Source organism: Linepithema humile, chromosome 8, assembly GCF_040581485.1.
Source record: "Linepithema humile isolate Giens D197 chromosome 8, Lhum_UNIL_v1.0, whole genome shotgun sequence".
In the NCBI taxonomy this organism is placed as follows: domain Eukaryota; kingdom Metazoa; phylum Arthropoda; class Insecta; order Hymenoptera; family Formicidae; genus Linepithema; species Linepithema humile.
Genome location: NC_090135.1, coordinates 6160972 through 6185464, shown reverse-complemented (window position 1 = coordinate 6185464; position 24493 = coordinate 6160972). Strand labels below are relative to the sequence as shown.

Sequence of the window (24493 nt, the reverse complement as noted above, 5' to 3'; positions counted from 1 at the left end):
GTTTCTCAGTTCGGAGACTTCTCAGTACAAATAGGATCGCAGTTTGGTTTATATACTTTTGGCATTCAGATTTGTTTATAAAGTAATGTTAATTGTATTATTCTTACAAAATTGTTCATTTCTACGTAGCAATCTAATTGACAATTTTAATATACGTAGGTAAGTGACAAGAAACGAAGTATTTCTAATTCAAAATATAGAAAAATTTATAAAGCATGATAAATACAACTTTATTTTCTTAAATCTCTTTTTGAATAAGTAACTGTATCACAAATTTCTTTTCACTTTTACATTTTTTCCTTTGCATAGCATGAATCTCTTCGTGTATAAAAATTAATTATTATTTCTGCGAAGTAAAAATTAATTTTGTGTGTTTGTGTGGAGCATGCTTGCGTGTATAGTAGATCCCTATGCAATAACGTGGATTTGTATAACACGATAGAAAAATTGTGGCAATGCTGTTATAACATGGTAAAACAGATTCGAATAACATAAATAAATGTAAATAAGTTTACATTTTCACATTCGTATCTCTGTGAATACAAATTACATTTTTATCATCTTTTTTACATTTTTTAATAACGTTTCTTATTAATAACGTTATAAATTGCTTTCTGTCGCAAATTATTAATCATTTGAAGCCTGCTTTATTTTACGGAAAATAATTTCAGATGTCTGTACTAGATTAAACAATAATTTAAAAATTAATGATTTACAGCAGTACTTATTAGGTAAACATAGCGGAATCAGGCGAAAAGTGTTTGAATTTAACATCTATCTTTTTTCCCGATTTAAGGCTGACATATTTAGATCACAATCTGCACATCAAATAAAATTCAAAAAATTTTGACTTATGTCACTTTTCTTGCTGGTGTACGATATATATATGTATAACGTTTGTAACTCATATATACGGAACGTATTATATGGGGGATTACTATAATTAAGGATAGATACTATAACTATTTAGAAATATAATATTATAATATTTTTATGTTTTTCGGATTACTAACACTTTTAGTTATAATTTCTTTTTTTAATTTATAATGCAAAAAGACATTTTTAAATATTTAATATGATAATACTCTGTGAAATTTCTCATATATATACAATACAATAGAATACAATACTATTATTTTTCTAAACACTGTCAGTAATATTTGATCAATTTTACTTTTGTCATGATTTTTCACTTTATCACACTGAAAGAAAGGAACAATAGCAGTAACTGAGTGGACTTCCGAAAAGCTATCATCTCTGATTTGGCTGATATTCAGCCTAAATACTTATTTTATCTAGTAAATAATATTCCTAGATGGATTTTTTACACGCAAATGCCCCCTCCGTCCCTCCCGTGGAGGGGCGGCACCCACTGCATTCACGCATACACTTTACAACGCGAAGCGAGATTCCACATGGGTTTACGACTTTCTACGCAAAGCGAAATTCAATCCAAACCCTATGTGTATAGTATGTGTATAGTTTATTCATGGTTGGGCCCTCCGCAGGAGGGCGGAACACACTGCGTCCAGATTTTACAAGTTGTTTGATAATAATGACTAAACTATTGGAGTTAGATAAAATATGTATAGAACATTATTTGTAGAGCTTTTTATGAGCTTCATTTTTTGTTTCACAACTTTTTTCGTACATTAAATACTTTCTGAAATAATTAACAAAAACAGTTTTACCTTTGAGAAGCGCTGGGGATGGAGGAAGCATTTGCGCCAAAAATCCATTTAGAAATATTGTTTAATACATAAAGTAAATAATTTGGCTAAAAATCAGCCATTTCGGAGGTAATAGCTTTTCGGAAGTTTATCCGTAACTATAATTAATGACGTTTTTGGTGTCAAATATTTTTCTAAATGTTTTATAATAACTACATAATTATATAATTAACTATATGTGTATGGCAACACTATACGTATAAAATTATTATTGCTTACATTATACTAACAATTCCTATAAATTTAAGTATCGTGACTATACTTGTAATACTATGCAATTATAATCCAAAATATTACATACTTTATTCTCACAATCAATGTATCATGGTTATTTTAAAATCTTTTTAATATAAGTTACTGTAATCATTATTACATGCTTCTTTCTGTTATATAAAAATTAAGAACTATGTGTTCCAAATGTATATATTTTATTGCCAACAGACATTTCTTTCAGAAATCTGTTTTTATATAAAAAAAAATAAATATGATATTCCAAAAGCTTTTAATAAATAGCGAAATAATGTTAATCGCTACAATAGCACTTTGCACTGCTATCGAAAATGACACTACAGTTCGTTACCATTTACCGGATTATATAATACCATTGCATTATGATGCCAATATAAGATTTAACTACAAAACAAATTACATTATTGGTGAATGTAATATAACTATAGATATTAATCGTCAAACAGAAAATATAATTCTGCATCCAGTGACTTTCACGATAATTAGAATTGTTTTGTATAACAATCTTCTTAGTAAAAAAGTGGATGTTTCACAATATTCATTTGATAATGAACTAAGTAAGCTTATGATTGATTTTACGACATCAAAACGTCCAAAATATTTACAACCAGGGAAATACACTCTAATAATGACATATGTACGTTACATAAATAATTACAAAAACTACATTTTTAAATCTTTATACTCCAATATAAAACTGGACAACATGTAAGTTAAAAAAGTACTTCAAACGAAATTATACTATAAAAACTATTTTTGCTACTATTCTATTCAAATATATTTATTAAGTACATTCAGAAATCAGATGACATCCTGAGAATTGCGTATTACATAAAATAGTTATAATAGTACTAAAATAAATTCAACTTTACATTTCAAAATTGTCGATTTTAAGATGTAAAAATATGTTATACATTCTCAAAAAATTCCATACAGTGTTATAAACTATGATTTAATTTTTTTTAAACTCAATATTTTTTAGTTTATCCTTAGTCGATCCTTGAGTATAATTGTATTTAAAATTTTATATTTAACATATTGTTAAAATATGACAGGTTAATAGCGACAGGTATTGATGTAATGACTGCTCAACAACTATTCCCATGCTGGGACGAGATAGCACTTAATTCTACCTTCAATATTTCCATCAAGCATCATAAAAATTACACAGCCTTATCAAATATGCCTATACAAACAACAAAAAATGACAAACTTGAAAATGACATGATGTGGACACATTTTGAGAAATCACCTTCAATGTTCATTCAACATTTAAAGTTTGTGATAACCACATTCACTAACATTTCTATTTCGGTTGCAAACGTCACAATTTGGAGTAGAAAAAACGTGACAGACTATTTACAATTAGCAAAATATATTGTTTCACAAGTTCTATACTTTTTGCAACATAAAAATATTATAAACAAATTACCAAAATTAGACTATGTTGCAATTTGGGATACTCAACATAATAACAGTATGACATGGGGACTGATTTTACAAAGGTAATATTTAAAATTAAAATTAATTAATCAAAAATAATTATTAAATAAAAAATATAAAATTATCGAATAATTTAATTTTAAAACTAATAGATATAAATTATATATTTTTATGTCAATATATAAATTAGGAAACAGTTAAAGTCGATAGATTTTTACTTGCGTCACTTTAAGAAGAGATCATTATTTTTAGTTTAGTTCAAAATTTGGGATATACTTCCGAATGACCCTACCCCCCGATCAACCTGAAATTTTACACAAATTTTATTCGATGTAAGGAATAAAATGCGCTCAAATAAAATGGTCCCAACTTCGAAGAATAAAGAAAAAAATTTGAAAAAACTTTTTTTTTCAATATAAGTCAGCATTTATTAACTAAAATTGATTGTATATGATATATACAACATATATAATATATCCACTTTAAATAAAGGCATAAAAGATCGATACTCGAATGTATCGAAAATTTCGAAAGTCTCGAAGCGTACTGTTAAACGCTTTTCCGCGACGCTGATGGTTATCTCGATTATTCTGACAGTTTGATAGTATATATAATATATTATATTATATATTTTTATAGTATATATTTTCTAGTAATATATATAATATAGATAGTAGTTCGGTAAACCTTGGGAATATAGTCCTCAAACAAGTGATGGACAAAAATGCTCAATTCCCATGTATTTTTGCCTTCTGAACACGAATATAATAATAATATTTGGCGGTCGGCCATATTTTGGTCGTCATCTTGAAAAAACATGCAAAAAAAACGTTTTATTACGATTATCTCCGCAACTATTTTCGGTATCAAAAAATTTTTCAAACTAAAAATGTAGAAAATGAGATTTACTACAAAAACTGTTATACACATTATTGCCGTAATTGCAATACTTTACGCGTAACAATAACGTAAAGTTGACCGCTGTGAAAAACATGCATTTTGAAAACTCTGGGGATGAAACAATTTGGGGACAAAAGACTGCTTTCTTTTTTGCTAATCTCTTTTGTATTCAATATTCTTAATATAATATAATTTCTCCTAATTAACGGGGGAGTTTGGGGGGGCTCCGCCCTCCCGAGTAGATAGAAACTAAGCGCAGACGGGGTGGGTGGGTGCAGGGGGGAGGAGCAGAGCCCCTCCCTCCGCCTGGGAAAGTTCCAGTTGCGCACAGAATAAATCGGACACAGCAAGTTAAATGAATCGGACACAGTGTCAATCGGACACAATAGAAAACGGACACAAGATGATTGCAATTGGACATGATAATCAGACACGGTAATTATCCAGAATAGCTACATCACCTCCGATTTTGATGTAATTAGGCTCATTCGACGCGTAACAAGGTAACTTTGTTAGCCTTGATTAACCTTGTTAGGTTGAACATTGTTAAGTTCCACGTGAGTAGGATTTGTTAATTTTTTTCGCGGGGGAGAGGCTTTGCCCCGAAGGGGCGAAGCACTCCGCCGCCTACGCGTGCAAATTTGAAACGTTGCAATTAATTTTCTCTTAAAAAAACACGTTGATGATGAAAAAGACACGTAATGATTTTCACTGCCTTTTCGCGGTTTTCGATTGCATGTTTTTCGCAGCGGTCAACTTTACGTTATTGTTACGCGTAAAGTATTGCAATTACGGCAATAATGTGCATAACCTTTTTTGTAGTAAATCTCATTTTCTACATTTTTTGTTTAAAAAATTTTTTGATACCGGAAATAGTTGCGGAGATAATCGTAATAAAACGTTTTTTTGCATGTTTTTTTAAGATGGCGGCCAAAATATAGCCGACCGCCAAATATTATTATTATTATATTCGTGTTCAGAAGGCAAAAATACATGGGAATTGAGCATTTTTGTCCATTAATTTTTTGAGGACCATATTCCCAAGGTTTACCAGTAGTTCTATTCAATGTGAGAAATCCGAAGCACCGAGAGGTAGACTTTGCTTTGCGCGATAAGTGGGTTTGCAACTTTTCACGCAAGACAAGGTCTATCCTCTATTGCCCGGGGTTTTGGATTCCAAACATTGAATAGAACTACGATCTATATTATATATATGTAGTATATATCATATAGAGCCAATTTTAGTCGACAAGTGCTGTCTTATATAAAAAAAAAAAATATTTCTTTCAATTTTTTTTTTATTTTACTAAGTTGGAACCACGCGCATTTTATTCCTAACATCAAATAGAATTTATGTGTAAAATTTCAGATCGATCGGGGGGTGGGGTCATTCGGAAGTACACCCAAAATTTGAAATAATCATTCTTTACGACAAATCAGAATTTAATTTAGTTTTAGTTTTAAAAACATGTAAAATAACTGTGTTTTAAGTTACACAAATAAGGTGACTGCAATAGAATCTTTCATTACATCAATCATTTCATCGAAAATTTATCAAATTTCTTGTCTTCCAAATTCTAATGTTCTTCTCTTCGTGAAATTATTTATGTAAAATGTACATAATTTCTCTTTTCCAGCTTTTTGAAAAGAAGTCTGTATATGACTTTATAAGTAAACAGTTAATATTACATCGCTTCATGAGCAAAATAAATTGCAATATTTAATAAAATTGCATAATAAATAAAATTTGTCAAAAATCATATTATTTTCATTTATTATGAGATTTAGCAAAAAAATATTAAATACATTTTTTTTAAATTAATTATAAAAAATTCTTGCGTAGCTTTGTAATAATTTGTTATGACTACAATATCATGACTTATTAAATTGTTTAATTACGGCAAACATAGCCGATAAACTTTTCATATTTGAAATCATTTTTCAGAGAAGTTGATATTATTTATGACGAAAAATCAGATCCCGTTGGGCATAAATTGAAAGTGGCACGCTTTATAACAAATCAAATAGTATCTCTTTGGTATAATGATGTGTTGCTGTGGTCAAAAAGAGGTTTTCTTACATTTCTTGCAACGTTTATCTTGAATCAGGTTTTAAATTCTTATTATTAATATACTACATTTGGTAAATATTTAGATTTGCACGATCAGATCCAGTCGTCTTGACCTTGACATATGTTACCAAGGTCACATGTTCTGAGTAACAAGAAAAAAGTTTTAGTCATCACTCATATTTATTAAAAAGTTATTAACGAAAGAAGTTTACAGAAATAGAGCGTAATTTTATAATACCATCTATATTTAATAGAAAGAACTCTTATTGTTAACAGATAAACATTAAAGTGAACGGGAGAGGAATGTGCCTCTCTCTCTTTCTGCATCCTCGTCCCGAGAAAACCTTATCCCCTACCCAGTTCCTATACATTTCGGAGAATAGTTGAGTGCAGAGCGCCTTTTTCTCTTATATTCTCGGACTTGTTTATAATAATTATTTCTGTATTGCAAAACAAGTATATAATGACAATCAATAATGTATGAGTATATGTTTTTTTTTGACACCGAGAACACATAATTTCTCGTCGTAGTGCTTGCATTTGATACAAATAATTGATTAGATTTTCAACACTGTATATCAAATAAAGATATTCATGTAACAACATATGACGCTATGAATTTGTAATAGAAATTGCGTACTTTTCATTAACTTGCTTACTTTATATTATATTTTCTAATATAAGTAAAAGGAAAACATTGTTACATTTTCTTGGCAGAAAAAATTAGAGGAATATTTATTTGAAGTGCTAATTTTGATTATCAATAACTTTCTATATTGTTCAAAGCTTTTAAATGAAAAGTAACAACTAAAACCCATACCCATTCAATTTGCCATGTTTAAATGGATAAATCTACTAAGAGTTTGTTCTATTTGATATACATGGTGTTAGAAAACTACGCTGCATTCATTAAATTTCTTTTGTTAATACGTATTTAATAAATAATTTATTTTATGATAAAAAAACAGCCGAAAAGTTTATTTGCAACGATCAGTTGTGCTGTATTGCTTTAAATCAGTGCTCGGAATTACTTCAGTTTTTCAACCGATTCTCGCGACACACACTTCCTTTTCTCTCCTTACGGCACGCGCTGCAGCTGCTCGAGCTATCGCCGCCGAGCGTTAGGACGCAATCCGATTAATGTTAAAAAATTTAATTAAAAATATTTTTTTCCTTAATAGCAATAGTACCACATGGGTGACGTGGAAATTTATTGAAATATTTCCACATAATAAATTTAAAAACAAAAAAAATATTTTTAACAAATTTTTTTAATTTTTAATGATCAAGGGAGAAAAATTCAATATTAATCGGATAGCGTCACTCCTAACGCTCGGCGCCGCTGGCCTTAGCGGTTGCGTTGCGCGCGATAAGGAGAGGAAAGGAGGCATGTGCCGCGAGAATCGGCCAAAAAACTGAAGTAATTCCGAGCACTGCTTTAAATTATATATTCTTGACTAAATATTTATTTCATTATTTTAAATTTTTCAGATTTCTCCGGATTATGACGTAATGGATTTATTTATTGTTGAAACACAACGGGAATCTTTTCTCTTTGATACTCCTTCTAATGCAATTGAAACGCATTCACTTAGCTATCTTCTAGATCATGTAAAACGTAAGTTAAGAAAATATAAGTAAAATCTTGCGAATGATTAAAGTACAGATAATTAAATAATACTATTGAATAATATGCAAACTTTCAAATATTATAAAAAAAAATATAAAATTACACACAATTTAAAATACAATATACTGACATACATAAATTTTATTATAACAAAAAATTTATCTAAACTTTCAGAAAATATATATTTCAAAGTACTTGACAAGCACACTATAATTTTAATTGTTTCAGCATCAAATATATGGCGCATGTTACACCAGTTGACTGCTAATGTGTTTTGGACTGGTATCCACACATATATTAATAACAAACAGTAAGGAATATCTTTTTATCTCTTTTACTAGATAATAATTACAAAAATTGAATGTTAATGAAAAATAATGTACCTATGTATTTAAAATTCTAAAATTCAAAAGGATGAATATAAACTGCTTTAAACCTATCGAGTTATCTTAAATCTACAAAACTGTAAACATAAAGTTGATTTTTGGAGGAAAATTACCAAAACCAACATACCATTTAGTTTTTAGACATTATCTCTTACAATAAGTAAAAAACTCAAAATATTTATTTATATTCCTACTACATAGATACTGCCTTTTATTAAATGGTACTAAATTTTTTATATTATTATTTCTAACATTTAAGAAATTAACATTCTTCTAAAACGCACACAAATTGAAAATTGTATCCCAAGACAGACGTATCTATAAAAAATTGTAGAACATGTTGGAAATAGAAAAATATACTGCAATAAATTGTTAAGTATTATAAAAAAATTGTTTAATATTGCTAATAATATAGCAATGCCATTTTCTTTTGGTAAGACATTTATAAAAAACTAGATAGTAATAATTCAAATCCTTGTTTTTAAATTGGAATTTATTTATGTCAGTTTATATTAATTTGCATATCAATAAATCGTCCACGTTGAGTATATCGGTTTTTGGTACACTTTAATACAGTGCTTGGAATTAGTCTGAACATTTCAGCCGATTTCCGTGGTATACGCCTCCTTTCCTCTCCTTACCGCGCGCGCCGCAGCCGCTAGGGCCAGCGCCGCCGAGCGTTAGGAGCGACACTATCTGATTATGAATGGGTTCTTTTCCCTATTTATTAAAATTTTAAAAAATGTATTAAAATTTATTAAAAATAAATTTTTTATTTTTAAATTTATTAAGTGGAAATATTTCAATAGATTTCCACGTCACCCATGAGATACTAATGCTGACGCGTTTTTTTTTTAAGTAGTTTCCCCCGTAGACCTATTCCACTAAAGATAAAAATAAATTCTTAATTTAAAAAAAAATATATATAAAAGAGATTTTCTTAATTAGATTTTCTTAGCCTTTTATGAGAATGAACAATTGATGCAATAATGTAGATAGAAACCACTTTTTGAAAAACGTGTCAGTATTAGTACCTCATGGGTGACGTAGAAATCTATTGAAATATTTCCACTTAATAAATTTAAAAAAAAATTTATTTTTAATAAATTTTAATAAATTTTTTTAAATTTTAATAAATAGGGAGAAGAACCTACTCATAGAACCTAATCAGATAGTGCCGCTCCTAACGCTCGGCGGCGTTGGCCCTAGCGGCTGCGGCGCGCGCGGTAAGGAGAGGAAAGGAGGCGTATACCACGGAAATCGGCTGAAATGTTCAGACTAATTCCGAGCACTGCTTTAATAAAATCCTCCAAATCCTATCGCACCGAAAAGAACAATAAAAGTGATAGTAAAAGTAAAATACTTTCAGAAAGCGATTTGTGTGTGTGTACACATAAAATAAGTTGATATTATTAAAAAAGACAATTATTGTTATTTAGATTACATTCGCCAAAATAGTCATTAAAATAAATATTAAAGCTTAAAAAATTTGATATAAGCTAATTTAGTATACGAACAAATGGGGAATGTACAAACCAGTGGCGCATTCAAGATATTTTTTCGGGGGGGGGGGAGGGTTTAAAATTCACACATAAAATGAAACAGTATGATCAAAAGTCAGGATAATTTTATATTGCACACTAAAAAATATAAAAATGTTACATCGTTTAATAAAAAATACAATTTATTTTTATAGTAGCATAATTATAAATTGATAGAGAGTTTTCTTGGTTTTTCTTAAATAATTAGATTAACTGGATTGCTTAAATAATCAGAAAATTTGTCTATATATATATATATATATATATATATATATATATATATATATATATATATATACATATAGCTGCTAGATGTTTCTTAAGTAACTTATTTAAATCCTTTCACAATATAAATATCTTAAAGTAGATATTATACGTTCAAACAGCAGTATAGCTGAAAAAGCTATCACAATTATTTGTGTGCAAGGATATTGACGTGAATTTTGAATTATTAAAATTGTGACTATAGTTAATAACAGACAAAAAATACAAATGTTTGAACGCGTTTTATTTAACTACAGATTTTTTACTCTTTGCTGTTAAGTTAATAAAAAAATAAGGTATATTAATTAAATTTTGTGAGGGGTTTTAATCACCAACCCCCCCCCCCCCCCCGTGAGTGCGTCACTGGTACAAACTATGAATTTTAAGTGAATCTACTAATTGAACAGATTACGTTTATATTACATATATCAGTTTCACTAAAGCGCAACATTTCAATTCTAAAAAATATGTCACTGTAGAAATAAGTCACTTTATTTCGTAACCAGCTCCTGACTTATATCGAAGTATGAATGTAAAAATACGTGAGTGGCAGCGAAAGTGTTAATATTTTAGTACAAATAATAATTTTGAGTTTTGCAAACAAAAAATTTTTGCTAAAAATTCGTACAATGTATACTCTTCTAAAAATTTTCCATTTTACAGATATAATAAACCAAATGATTTAACGAACATTATGCAAACTGTTTTACAAACGTATCCAGATGATACAAAAGTATTTATTATAAAAGAATTTATATCAGTTTGCATGGTAGAAAATTATTATTATCCAGCATTGTACGTGACAAAAAATAATTTTATGAGCAGAACAAGAGTCGAATATATCACTTCTGATTTTATTGACGAGGGCAGAAAACATCTTCCAATATTCGTGACATATACGACAAAATCACTTATGAATTTTCAAGGGATTTTTGTCAATAAATCCTTTTGGCTATCACCGCAAACATCGAAAAGAATACAGGAAAAGTCTGATGCAAATGATTGGACGATATTCAATTTACAACAAATAGGTAAAACATTAAATTTATTATGTTTTATCTTCGTCTTATCCTTTTTGCTTTTTTAATCTTACGCACTCTAATGCTTGCGACACGCGCACTCGCATACTCGAAACTGTGCGTGTCACTCATGCTCGCAAGCAACATTCTTACACTCTAATCGCACCTACACTTTTTTCAAACAAATTGTTTAAAATATTTTATTAAAAAATAAATAATTTGAGAAAATGTTTCACAAACAACAATAAAAATTATTTAAAAATTATTTCTTGATACATTCTATCGAGAGACTTTAATAATGAAAGCTTTCTTGTTTATAACAGGGTATTATCGTGTTAATTATAATGTTGCAAATTGGTTAAAACTTGCACAGTACATGAATTCTACAAAATATATCGACATACATGTTCTCAATCGAGCCCAAATCATAGATGATGCGTTTCACTTCTTAATACATGAACAACTTGATTATGATACATTTTGGAAAATCTCTTCATTTTTGTCACAAGAAACGAATTATACAGTATGGTATCCTATGTTTAAAGCTTTTGAACATATGACTTTTAGGATTTCAATTAAAGATGCTGAAAACGTAAAGGTAGATAATAACAAATTTTTATAAGAAAGATTGCATCATAATATTATGTGTATAGAGTGATTCAATAATAATAGATAAATAACAATAAATTAAAATTTATATTACATACCAATTTTTAGGAAAAGATGGAAAAAATATTGTGTGGAGTTCTGGGTCGAATAGAATACGAACCAAAACGATACGAAAGCGATTTTACTGTAAGTTTAAGAGAGGAAGCCGTAAAATGGACATGTATTATTGGTAATAAAAAATGCAGAGAAGTAGCCAATGAGCAAATGACAAGAGATCTATATTCCGAAAGTGCCACGTAAGATGTTTTACAACCCCAATATTTATATTTAACAATTTTTGTTGCATTACATATGTTTACCTTATATACACAAATACTACACTGGATAAATTATTTTATTATAAAATAAGCTCAATTTTTGTAAGAAATTTATTTTTTCTGGTAACGCAGTTTTGTAACGCAATCGGAATGGAAAGAATGGATGTATTGTAATGGTTTGGTGTCAGCGAACAGCACCATTTGGTATGACGTATGGTACAAATGGGCAGCAACACCTAATGATATAAAATTTTTAGAATACTTAACTTGCAGTGAAAATCCTGTAGTTATTTCTAATTATCTGCTGGTGAATTCGATTAATAATTTTTTGTTACAACACAACAATACACGTGCTCACATATTTCTTCTTACCGTTGCGAGGCATGCAAGAAACGATATAGTTTGCGACTTTATTTTGCAAAATCTCAACAATAATACACTTACGTTCATCTCCAACACGTAATAATAATTTTTTTATAAATATATTTGTATATTTATATAAATAATTGTTATATTTATAATTGTTATCCACCCGCGTCTTTTTATTCTTATAGCCTTTTATTATAAATAATAGTATTTATCGCTTTATTTTTTTGCAGGCAAGCTGACATAATTGCAACGTTCATTGTTATTATTACGCACCAACATGCTGTAGAGCAATTACATAAGGTATATATTTTTAACTGAATTAACACTTCTTTTCATTTCTTAGCTACTTAAATATTGAGCTTATTTTTATTTGATTTCTCATGTACATACATGTCATATCTCAACCGATTACCTTTAACACAACAATTTATGCTCTCATAAACTGTAGTGCGAAAAAATTTTAGGTTTGTTGATGTTATCAAAATAATTTGTTTTAGGTACTTGAATTTGTAAAAACTAATTTGAAAGAAGAACGACTAGTTTATGCTGTTGGAAAAAAAATTAAAAAACGGGTAGACGAGTATGGAAGACAAGTTACAAATTATGGGCTTGTCGGTCGATCTCGGTTAAAGTAATATTTATTTAATTTAATTGTTCCTTCTTAGATTGCAAATTTTTGTTAAAGTAGATATGTGGTTTACAATAAAAAAAAGGTACACAAAATTATTTGAGAATTTTTTATGCCTTACAGTCTACATAGAAAAAAATATCGGCTCGGATGTACAAAATGTGTTTGGGAAAGTGCAATGTAGAAAAAATGATTTGCTAGAAAGTAATTTTTGTCAAGAATAAAATAATATATTTTAAATTTCTATGCTTATGCCAAAAAATTTTAAATATCGGAAGTAGTAGGACGGAAAGTAATATAAATATTTGTGTTTAATTGTTTATATGGAAAATCTGAAAACATAGCTGTCATATATGAACTAAAAGTTGCTTCTGTCATATTATATGGTGCGCGATTCTTTGCGCGACTATTGGCAATCGCTGATATTTTGAACTCACAATTTCTTTAGTTGATATATATTTCTTGCTAATAAAAATACATCTAGGTTTTGCCTAGAAAAAAACGGTGTTGTTCCAAAACAACACTTAATTTATAACTAGTAGCCGAATATGATTTCTTCTACCGATTCGATCATCAAAAATCATAGAAATTTATTAAATTTACCAAAACTATCGATATTGTCGACACTATCGTCGAAACTATCGACACCACTGTCACATCCCGGCGTGGTGGCGGTAACACGTAGTGTTCGCACCTTTACGCGAGACTCAATCGCGGTAAGATTCACAAACCAATGAAAAAGTAAAAGATCAGAAAAGAACGTGAAACACAAATGTTGTGTTTAATATAAAAATCGTAACCAAAATCCCTTTCTAATGGATAGCGAATTTGAATGAGAGATCGTAAGGGAAGCAGTATCGCATTGATGTTTTGTTGCTCCTTACGCGAACAGCGTATATGAACGATAATTAGGACCGTATTCTAATGAATAATAAATTCAAATAATAAATCGTAAGGAAAGCAGTATCGCATCGATATTTTGTTGCGACTCTGCAAAACAACGTGTATAGTAATAATTAGAACCGTATTTTAATGAATAGTTAATTTAAATAAAGACGAACAATGAATCCGAGTAAGACCACAAGAAAATAAATATGATAATAATACAGCAACGTAGTAAGAAGTAGTAATCAACCATTGTGACTGATGTGTAATTATTTAAGTTTTATTATCACGCAGTAAATGAAGGAATCGCTTAATACCATTAGAAATGCATCAAATGTATTTTGACCGAAAATTTAAGAGAGTAACATTGGGTCTCGCTGATCATAAAAACTTTCTCCGTTTTCAGCGATATTTTGCATATAATTAAGGTACCTGTCTTCGCATTCGTGACACACGGAAATCAACCTCGGTTGAATCAACGCGAGGTAGCGATGGCAAATAATGCAATGTAATCTTGGGCGGCGACGCCCGACGGATGCGTAATGCCTATCATTTAAAACTACGAATAAACTTTTATATTCAATCGGCTCGCTAGCGATGCATTCGTTGCAAAAACGTTCTTTTGCCATAGGATTCACAAAGCTGGTTTCACGAACGCAACTAGCTAAGGAGTACCTATAAAGATATTCCAATCAAGGCGACCGACAAGCGTAACGTTTCCCCACACACATATCAATTATTTAGAGTTCGATTATTCAGACGGTTGATTTAATAAGCTGTTTATAACTAACGTACGTATTCCCGGCCCTCCGCCAAGTAGAACGCTGGTAGGATCGGGAAGATTAACAACACTTCGTCCTTCTCGAGTTAATTGATTTGTTAGGCTTATAAAATGATTGAGACACGTAAGACAGTGACGGACTGGAAAAGGTTGAGATACGTTCTGGCCACAAACACGACACTTTGCTAATGGAACTATAGAACCGATATTCAAATGATGTCCAAGGACGTGTTCGAAATCATTGCGCGTTGGTTCTGATAAATCGTGATAACAATTGAGGCACAATATCGTGCCAGTATTTCTATTCAAGCACGCGTTATCCAAGATACAGTACACGAAACGACAATTACAATTCGAGTCTGGACGCGAAGATGTTACTTCGGTATCTGGCATTTTTTCTTGCTCAGATTTTAACTTTAAACCTTCCCATGCAAATGAATTTGGAACGGACTCACCGGTGTGGACTTGTATGGTACCTGAAGCCAGTGATAATTCAATCTAATTGTAAGGCGCCCGATCGGTTCCAGGATCGATCTTCCAATAGCAGGCTGATAGTCGTGTAGAGATGAATCTTTAGATGCGTCATTGTTGCTGGTTATCTTGCGGTCGAGGAATCACTGCACTAGAGTTATTTCGGCGCGACACGTCTTTACCTTTTATTGTTCGTTGGAATTTAAGGATCGCACGCTAAATTGGAATAATGTTTAAGGATTTGAAATTAAAGATAAAATTTTCAAAGCAACCAAATAAATGTAATTATAAATGAAAATAAGAGTACATTGGTTAATAAACGAAATTACACTCAAATGAACTTATAAATAAGTATTCTTACAAACATATAAGCACTTATGTTCTAGAAATGGAACGCGCAGTTCGCGGATTAAGTACTTGAACGTATAAAATTGATAAACCGAACTTAAACTAACCGTACTGAACTAGAACAAAACTAGAACTAGAATTAGACCGAGACTGAGTCAGAATTGAAACTGCGACTGCGAAAACTAACAACTTGACCGAAACCGACTCTCTGACTGAATATTGACGGCTTACTGAAAAATTGAATACTGACTGACTCGGCGGCCTCGCAGGGCCCGTATTTATACTCTTCTGGATCTCCAGAGACAAAGGTTTGTCCTATGCAATAGGACCGCACATGGATGTAATCTCGCTTTTGAATATCGAATGTTCGAGGCATGGTTTATATAAAACTGCAGGCGATACTCGAACCTAAGTTTTGAGAGTGGTATGGTTAACATAAAACCGTAGGTGATATCCGGACCTAAGTTTTGAGAGTGACAACAGATAATTTACAGTCGTACGCTCTGAAACGCAACAAGGGGTTTACGTTACGCGAAAGGTTTCGTGTTGCGCCTTTCTGGCGACATGTGTCGGGCGCTATTGATACAGCGAGCGATAATTCCAAGAGGTGATAAACTAGAAAGTTTAAAACAAAAATTTACGAGTGGAAATCTACTTGCTAAAATATGGGGACGTTACACCTCCCCCTCTAAAATAAAATATTGGACCATGCGCCAATATTTGAACATATACTAGTTATAGCTATGAACCAAAGCATAATACAAAATAATAAAACATAGGTTTTAACAAAATTGATCCAATATTTGGACGTATACGAATTATAACCATAAAGCGCACAATACAAAAATAGCGAAACATAAATTTGGACAAGAAATAGTGCAACATTTGCAACCATATATAAAATTACCGAAGCATAATGGAATATACTTAACCATAAAATTATCAAAATAATATGATAAAGGAGAGATTATGAAATATACGCAACCGTATATAAAATTACCAAAGCATAATAAAATATACTTAACCATAAAATTATCAAAATAATATGATGAAGGAGAGATTATAAAATATACGCAACCATATATATATGAGAGTACAAGATAGTTTAAAATATTATTTCGTTACCTTAACCTGAGGTACGATGTCGCGTGGACAGTCGTCTAACAATTGTCTTAATTCTTTATAAGAGTATTTATGTTCACTCACATTACAATTTTCACCAGAGGACGATTCTTGAGATTGTTCACTGATCGGCACAGGTGATGGAGCGGATGGTTCCACGTTTTCACTCTGGTTTGGAGTCTTCTTTTCTTTGATTGGTGCCGTTTGACCCAGATGTAGTAATAAATGTGTGGTGGAGGTCCAGATGGCTCCCAAAAGATGTAAGCTCCATCCATAAACAGAATGTAGAGCGTAACCGTGGATGATCGTATCAATGACAAGTTTTGTTACTCGAATAACAATAAAAATTCCGAGCACTCCTGCACTCGCGGATCCAAAACTGATAAAGCCCCTCCAAATTCTTTTACCGGTGCTTTCAGCCAGCTGATCCAAAGATTTCTCGTCCAGAAGACCCAAAATTGAAATGCTCCCGGATGGAACGGTTTGTCCCATCACTCCTCGGGCCAAATTATGTAAAGTTGACGGCTTTTCGACTGGAAACATTATATAGTCCCGCAATCGTTCCAGATCATTGTTTGTGTAAATTCCACTTGTGGCAAGCGACGAAGGGTTGACGTATTTCCATTTTGGATTGGTGAGAGGTTGAATAGTTTGTGGAGGCAGTGACTCCGTTGGACGTTGTCCCGTACGAAACCAAATTCCATGTAACTTGTACATCGTAGGCAAAAGTTCGTTGCAGTCTCGCCGAGTTCCCGCTTTGGAAAGAATTCTTGATCTTGATAGCAGGAACATGGAGATATTCCGATGATAAACTGGAAGCTCGTTGTAGCAGTCTTCCGTGTGTCTAATTTTGCACTCGGTAGGCTCGCATTTGATGATGTGAATAACATCACCGGCGATTACTGCTGTGTAACCAACGTTTTTCATAATTCGGGAGGCCATCTCGTCCAGGGCGATGCTGGCCAGTGAGAGTGCATTTTTCAGGATTTGTTTTTCTAGAGCACATTTTTGCTGCATGATGTCCTGGTATAGTGTTGAAAGTTGGCTTTGGACATGCTTCTCGATGTAGACAAATTTAGAATTCACGTAAGCAAATATATCTAAATTGTCTACAGGCGTTTTAGAACGTGTTCTGAATGCCTTCCCTTGCTGGGTTTCGAAGATGAAGAGCTTCGGATGTTCCGTGTGGTAGATTCTGTATCCACAAAGATTAACTTCTGTAGTTTTTGCCAGTGCGAAAGTCGTTCCGTGCGTTGTAACTGCATATACTACAGGCGTGGATTGATTATCTTGCGGTGTAAGCTTGGTAGCATACCCCTCGTATAAAGTGTCATACTGGTCGAAATGGCAATTGTCGATTGATGTTATAGGCCAATACGATTCATCTCCTTCTGAATCTATGCAGTATCCTGTGAAGGCATCACATGTTGTTCCCGATGGCAGCATCACGAGGTTTGAAACTCTTTTTACTGAAGCTTCAAACGAGTGTAATTCAACCTTGACGGTGGCTTGGACAACAACGCTATCCCACGATCCTTGTCTGTCAGTATATTGTGCACCAGAACAGCGCCCATCTGTAGCAACCGATCCGGCCAGAGTAATACTGTGTCGGCTAGTACGATTTTGCGGAACACGATTAATTATTGCATTTCCGATCACGACAGTTCTGGTTTCGTGAAGACGAGAGCAGCCAATTGATCCAATTTCTTGAACATAATTTCTCTGTCCATTGTGAACTCCATTGAAATGTGAGAATGCATTCCGCAATGATATACAATGCGGTCTATCTCCACTTTACATTGTATGACCTTAATACGATGAAAGTCGGACAGTTGTAGCAGTTGGATGTATGTTTCCTCTCGATTGGGTTCGATACTATCCAAGTTGCAATCACCAATATCAATGAGCGAGAGTGTCGTTATATTTAATCCGTTTCCTGTGCAATCATACCCAGTGAGTCCCAGCGAAAGGGGTACGAGCAGTAGGAGTATGATTAGAGTAGCCTTCATGATGATGTCGTCCGATTCCTTCTTGATGAACTGGCTGTTAATTGTTCCGATGGCCAGTTATATAAGTCTTCATTGACGACTGGTGGGGGATCCGTAGAGTGGGGTGCACCCTTTGCGATACGTAACTTATCAGCATGCACAATTCGAGTTTTGTGTAAACTTATCGCTAATTTAACATTATTATTGTTCATCACCTGAATAACATCGTAAGGGCCGATATATTGATCACACAGTTTGTTTTTGTTCGGCTCTTTTAACAAATAAACTTTATCACCCACTTAAACTTGTATGGCTTAATTCGCCTATCGTAATAAGTCTTTGATCTCTCCTTTGACCTGATTAAATTATTTCGAGCATTATCTTGTATCTCATTTAAACGAAGAAACAATTGAGTCAAGTAATTAGCATAACTTTCGTTACGAATATCATCTAAAGATGGATCGCTACTTGGAACTCTAGCAATTTTACCAAAAACCAATTCATAAGGCGTATATCTCGTACCTTCATGCACGCTTGTATTATAAGAAAAACATGCAAATTTTAAATATTTGTCCCAATCTTTACGGGTAACAAATTGTTTCAAATACTCCCACAAATCGTGGTGTGAGCGTTCTACCGAACCGTTCGACTGAGGCCTGTAGGCAGTAGTTATATATGGCCTAATTCTAAATTTATGCGCAACAGTACGCATCAAAATATTAACAAAATTTGTACCTTGATCAGTCAAAAGAGCTTTTGGGGCTCCGAATGTACAAATAAAATCTTGGATAAATGCATCGGCTACATGGGTAGCAGTGGTATGTTTGAGAGGAATTGCAAGGCAGTATTTCGTAAGGAGGTCTTCGATCGTCAATATATGAGTGTTGCCTGATCTTGAGGCGGGTAACGGTCCCATTATGTCCATAGAGATTTTGTCGAATGCCGTATCAGGTGTATCAGTCAAAGTCATTGGTTGTTTAGTCTTTACGCGTACCAGTTTTTTAAGCTGGCAATTTTTACACTTCTGTATAAAATTTTATATAGTTCGTTTCATATAAGGCCAAAAATATTTTTGTCTAATCCGATCGTACGTTTTGGTTACACCTTTGTGTCCTCCTATAATGGACGAATGGTTTTCCGTTATTATTTTAAAACGGTCTTCCTCGGGTGGTAAAATTATTTCGTTATTGCAAATCAGTATTTTTGTTTCGCTTTCGGAGAATATCCGTCGAAGGAGTGAAGCAATCACATTCCAACCGATACTAGCTACATCACCTTTGCAAATAGAAATAGTTTTAAGGTCGAGTTCAGTTACCACATCTAATAACGAATGTAAAGATTCTTCAATAAATTCAATTTCCGTCAAACTTGATACCCGTTCTTTTATCACTAATGCAATTATATTTTTATTTTCGTGATTTATTACCCTTGCTCGAGCAAGAGCACTCTCAGAAATAGGCGGGAGTTTACCAACGTCAGCGAGTATTCGCGCTCCCTTGTCACAAGGTTCACCCTTCTGTATGACGAATATTACCAAATCATCACTTCGCGATAAAAAATTGTCGCGAATTTCGTGAAGTCCAAAATCGTGAATTATATTAAAATTTTTGCTTGCTGCATTATCGTTATTCATTTTGTTTTTGGGAAAATCATTATTTGACAAATCGTCATCAGAAAAATCCGTCAGATCATGTATATCTGCCGTCTCTCGATTATTATTCATATCTTGAATCACAGATGATTCAATTTCCTCTGTCATCGTCATCGTCTTGGTAGTTCGTATCGTCTTGTAAAATGCTAGGATTGGGAGAAAGATTAACAGATTCGCTATCTGTGAATAGCGGTAAAATTTGGAGCGATTTTGGCATGTTGGAGGGAGAGGTAGGATCACTTATCGGGTTTCTAGACAGAGCGTCTGCATTTATGTTAATTTTGCCGGCCTTATAAATGACCTCATATTCGTACTCTGCCAATTTAAGTCTCCAACGAACAAGCCTCGAAGTCGGATCTTTAACCGAATGTAACCAAACTAACGGCTTGTGGTCCGTCACAAGTAAAAATTTATGCCCGTAAAGGTAGGGTCTAAAATAATTAACGCAATATACTATCGCTAACAATTCCTTTTCGATAGTCGAATAATTTGATTCCGCGTTATTGAATAAACGCGAGGTATACGCTATCGGCAAATCTTTACCTATCACGCTTTGACTTAAAATACCTCCGATCGCGTAACCTGAAGCATCGGTCGTTACAATAAACGGTTTAGTAAAATCCAGATATTGTAAAAGAGGTTCCGAGCATAAAAAATTTCTCAAATAAACAAACGCATCTTCCTGCTTACTCGTCCAAATAAACTTTACATCCTTCTTTAATAATTCAGTTAGTGGCTTGGCAATTTTAGAGAAGTCAGGAATGAATTTGCGATAATAACCAGCCAAACCAAGAAATTGTTTTATATTTTTAATATTTTTGGGTCTCAGAAACTCCTGTACAGCGAGTATCTTTTTTGGATCGGGTTTGACACCCATTTCGCTTATGACATGCCCGAGATAATTTACTTCTCTACGCAAGAATTCACATTTATCGGGCTGCAACCGAAGATTCCCTTGTCGTAATCTACCCGCTAATTTATTAAATTTTATTTTATGTTCTTCCAATGAACTCGCATAAATCACGATGTCGTCGAGATAAACAAATAATTCTATGCCTTGGAGGCCTGATAAAATTTGATCCATTAACCGCTGGAAAGTAGCGGGCGCGTTTTTGAGCCCGAAAGGCATGCGATTGAAATGATAATGACCATACGGCGTCGAGAATGCTGTTTTCGGTGCATCCGCCGTATCCATAGGAATTTGATGAAAACCGGACGCAAGATCGAATACGCTAAAATATTTCGCGCTCCCTAATTGATCTAGAATATCGGTAATATTCGTAAGGGGGTAGGCGTCGCCTACCGTTTTTTCGTTAAGCATGCGATAATCTATAACCATTCTCCGTTTTTTATTTCCCTTGGAGTCTGGTTTTTTTGGCACTATCCACAAGGGAGAATTGTATGGTGAATCAGATGATCTAATTATTTTATTATCTAAAAGTTCTTTGATCTGTTTGTTAATCTCTTCCTTGTGAATAGGCGGGAATCTATACTGTTTAGTGTTAATAGGTAGATTGTCGGTCGTCGTAATTTTATGGCTTATCTCGGTTGTACACGTAAGTTTATCATCCGGTAATCGAAAGAGATCGCTATGCTTCTGAATAAGCATGTCGATGTGTTCCGATTCTTCTTTATTCAAATGATCTAGGCGAAGGAGTTCCCGGATGATTTGAACTCTCTCGTTTCCTTTCGTATGAACTGTCGCGCAGCGCGTCGATTTAGCTTTTGAATTTATTTCATTTTCACCACGAAAATTAGGACTACGCCCGTTGGTCGAAAAATCAAAATTTTTACCATTCGAAATTGTCTTGTTTTTACTACAAGAAATAGAGTCAGATCCGTCACCAACATTATTAGAATCTTTATTACTCGAAATTGTTTCATCTTTATTGCAAGAGATTGAATTAAATTTGTCACTAATGCAATCAATGCTCGAAATTATTTCGTTTTTACCACAAGAAATTGAATTGACTTTGTCACTAAGACAGTCGATATTTATATTACTTGCTTTTACCTCATCTTCATTGCAAGAAATAGAATTGAATTTGTCACTAAGACAATCGATATTTATATCACTTGCTTTTACTTCGTCTTTATCGCAAGAAATGAAATTGAATTTGTCACTAGGACGATTAAAAATTTTCTCGATTTCCTGTAATTCTATACTAGGAATTTCGAGTCGAATATCAGAATTATTCGTATTAGTTATTCGAGTGTATACCTTTCCGTTTTGATTCGTCACGACCGCATCACCGAAGTAGATTCCTTGTTCGACGCTAAGTCGCGGAATGTAACCTTCGGAGATTTCAGAATCGCAGTTTGATTTATATACCTTTGTCATTTACGATTTGTGTGTAAGGTGATGTTAACTGTATTATTATTACAAAATTGTTAATTTTCACGTATCATTGCATTTTGATTAACGTTTTTAATATATGTAGATAAGTGATCAGAAACGAAATATTTCTATTTCAAAATATAGAAAAATTTATAAAGCACGATAAATACGATTTTATTTTCTCAAATCTCTCTCTGAATAAGTAACTGTATCACTAATTTCTTTTAATTTTTAAACTTTTTACTTGGTACAACATGAATCTCTTCATGTTTAATAATTAATTATCATTTCTGCAAAGTGAAAATTAATTGTGTGTATGTGTACGTGTGCTGCTTGCTTGCGTGTATGTACAGTAGATCATTGTATAACGTGGATTTATATAACACGATAGAAAAAATGTGGCAGTGCTCTTATAACACGGTAAAACAGACTCGAATAACATAACTAAATGTAAATAATTTTACATTTTTACATTTGAATCTCTCTCTATAAGAATTACATCTTTATCATTCTCTTTACATATTGTAATAACGTTTCTAATTATTAATAATCTTATAAATTGTTTTTTGTCGTAAATTATGAATCATTTGAAGCCAGCTTGATTTTACGGAAAATAATTTTAGATATCTATGCTTGGTTAAACAACAATCTTAAAATTAATTACTTAAAGCAGTATTAAACATAGCGAACTCAGGTAAAAAGTGTTTGAATTTAACATCTATCATTGTTCCTGATTGAAGGCTGACATATTTAAAACACAATCTGCACATCAAACAAAATTCAAAAAATTTTGACTTGTGTTATTTTTATTGCGGGTGTGCGATATGTATAACAAATGTAACTCGTATATCATGGTTTTATATAACACGGAACATATTATATGGGGATCTACTGTATGTGAGAATACCATAACTGATTAAAAATATTACAATATTTTCGTGTTATTCGGATTACTAACACTTTCAGTTATAATTTCTATTTTAATTTTCTTATTCTAAAAGACATTTAAAATATTTAATATGTTTTTGACAACACTCTATGAAATATTTCAAATAAATACAATACAATACTATTATCTTTTTAAACATTGTTAGCAATAATTTATCAATTTTACTTTTGTCATGTTTCTCACTTTATCTTACACTGAAAGAAAGGAACAATAGCAATAACTATAATTAATGGTGTTTTTTGGCGTCAAATATTCTTCTAAATGTTCTATTATAACCACATAATTGTATAATTGGCTAAATGTATGGTAATACTATACGTATAAAATTATTATTGCGAACATTATACTAACAATTCCTATAAAACTTAGTCTTGTGACTATAATTGTAATACCATGCAATTATAGTCTAAAATATCATACACTTTTCTTTCAATGCACCATGATTTTTCTATATTTTTATAGAGTATATTATTGTAATCGTTATTATATGCCTTTTGTGTTACATAAAAATTAAGAACTATGTGTTCCTGAATAATGTATATATTTTATTGCCAACAAACATTTCTTTCAAAAAATTTTTTTATATAAAGAAAAATAAATATGAAATTCTGAAAGCTTTTAACAAATGGCGAAATAATGTTAATTGCTACAACTATACATATTAATCATCAAACAGATAATATATCTATGCATGCAGCGGCTTTCACAATATTTAAAATTGTTTTGTATAACAACCGTCTTAGTAAAAAAATTTATGTTCCAATATATTCATTTATTAAGAAACTAAACATGTTTATGATTGAT

At 32.1% G+C, this 24493-nt stretch overlaps 2 protein-coding genes across 3 annotated transcripts; one reads left to right on the top strand and one right to left on the bottom strand.

Annotated features, from left to right (window-relative positions):
* The first annotated feature begins 6 nt into the window (after positions 1 to 6).
* LOC105679429 (aminopeptidase N-like) lies at positions 7 to 13245 on the top strand. Of its 2 annotated transcripts, XM_067360890.1 has the most exons (12): positions 7 to 159; positions 2185 to 2687; positions 3035 to 3484; positions 6268 to 6430; positions 7885 to 8011; positions 8252 to 8333; positions 10878 to 11245; positions 11557 to 11831; positions 11951 to 12138; positions 12292 to 12618; positions 12759 to 12828; positions 13026 to 13245. In XM_067360890.1, exons 2-12 carry the CDS (start codon positions 2215 to 2217, stop codon positions 13161 to 13163), a joined length of 2661 nt encoding a protein of 886 aa, XP_067216991.1. In that variant the 5' UTR covers positions 7 to 159; positions 2185 to 2214; the 3' UTR covers positions 13164 to 13245. The 2 variants fall into 2 exon arrangements, with proteins under 2 accessions (XP_067216991.1, XP_012234881.2); XM_012379458.2 differs by lacking the exon at positions 7 to 159 and having other exon boundaries at positions 1122 to 2687.
* Positions 13246 to 16754: 3509 nt separating this feature from the next.
* LOC137001740 (uncharacterized) lies at positions 16755 to 18209 on the bottom strand. The gene has a single exon (XM_067360863.1). It carries the CDS (start codon positions 18207 to 18209, stop codon positions 16755 to 16757), a length of 1455 nt encoding a protein of 484 aa, XP_067216964.1.
* Between the last annotated feature and the right edge of the window lie 6284 nt (positions 18210 to 24493).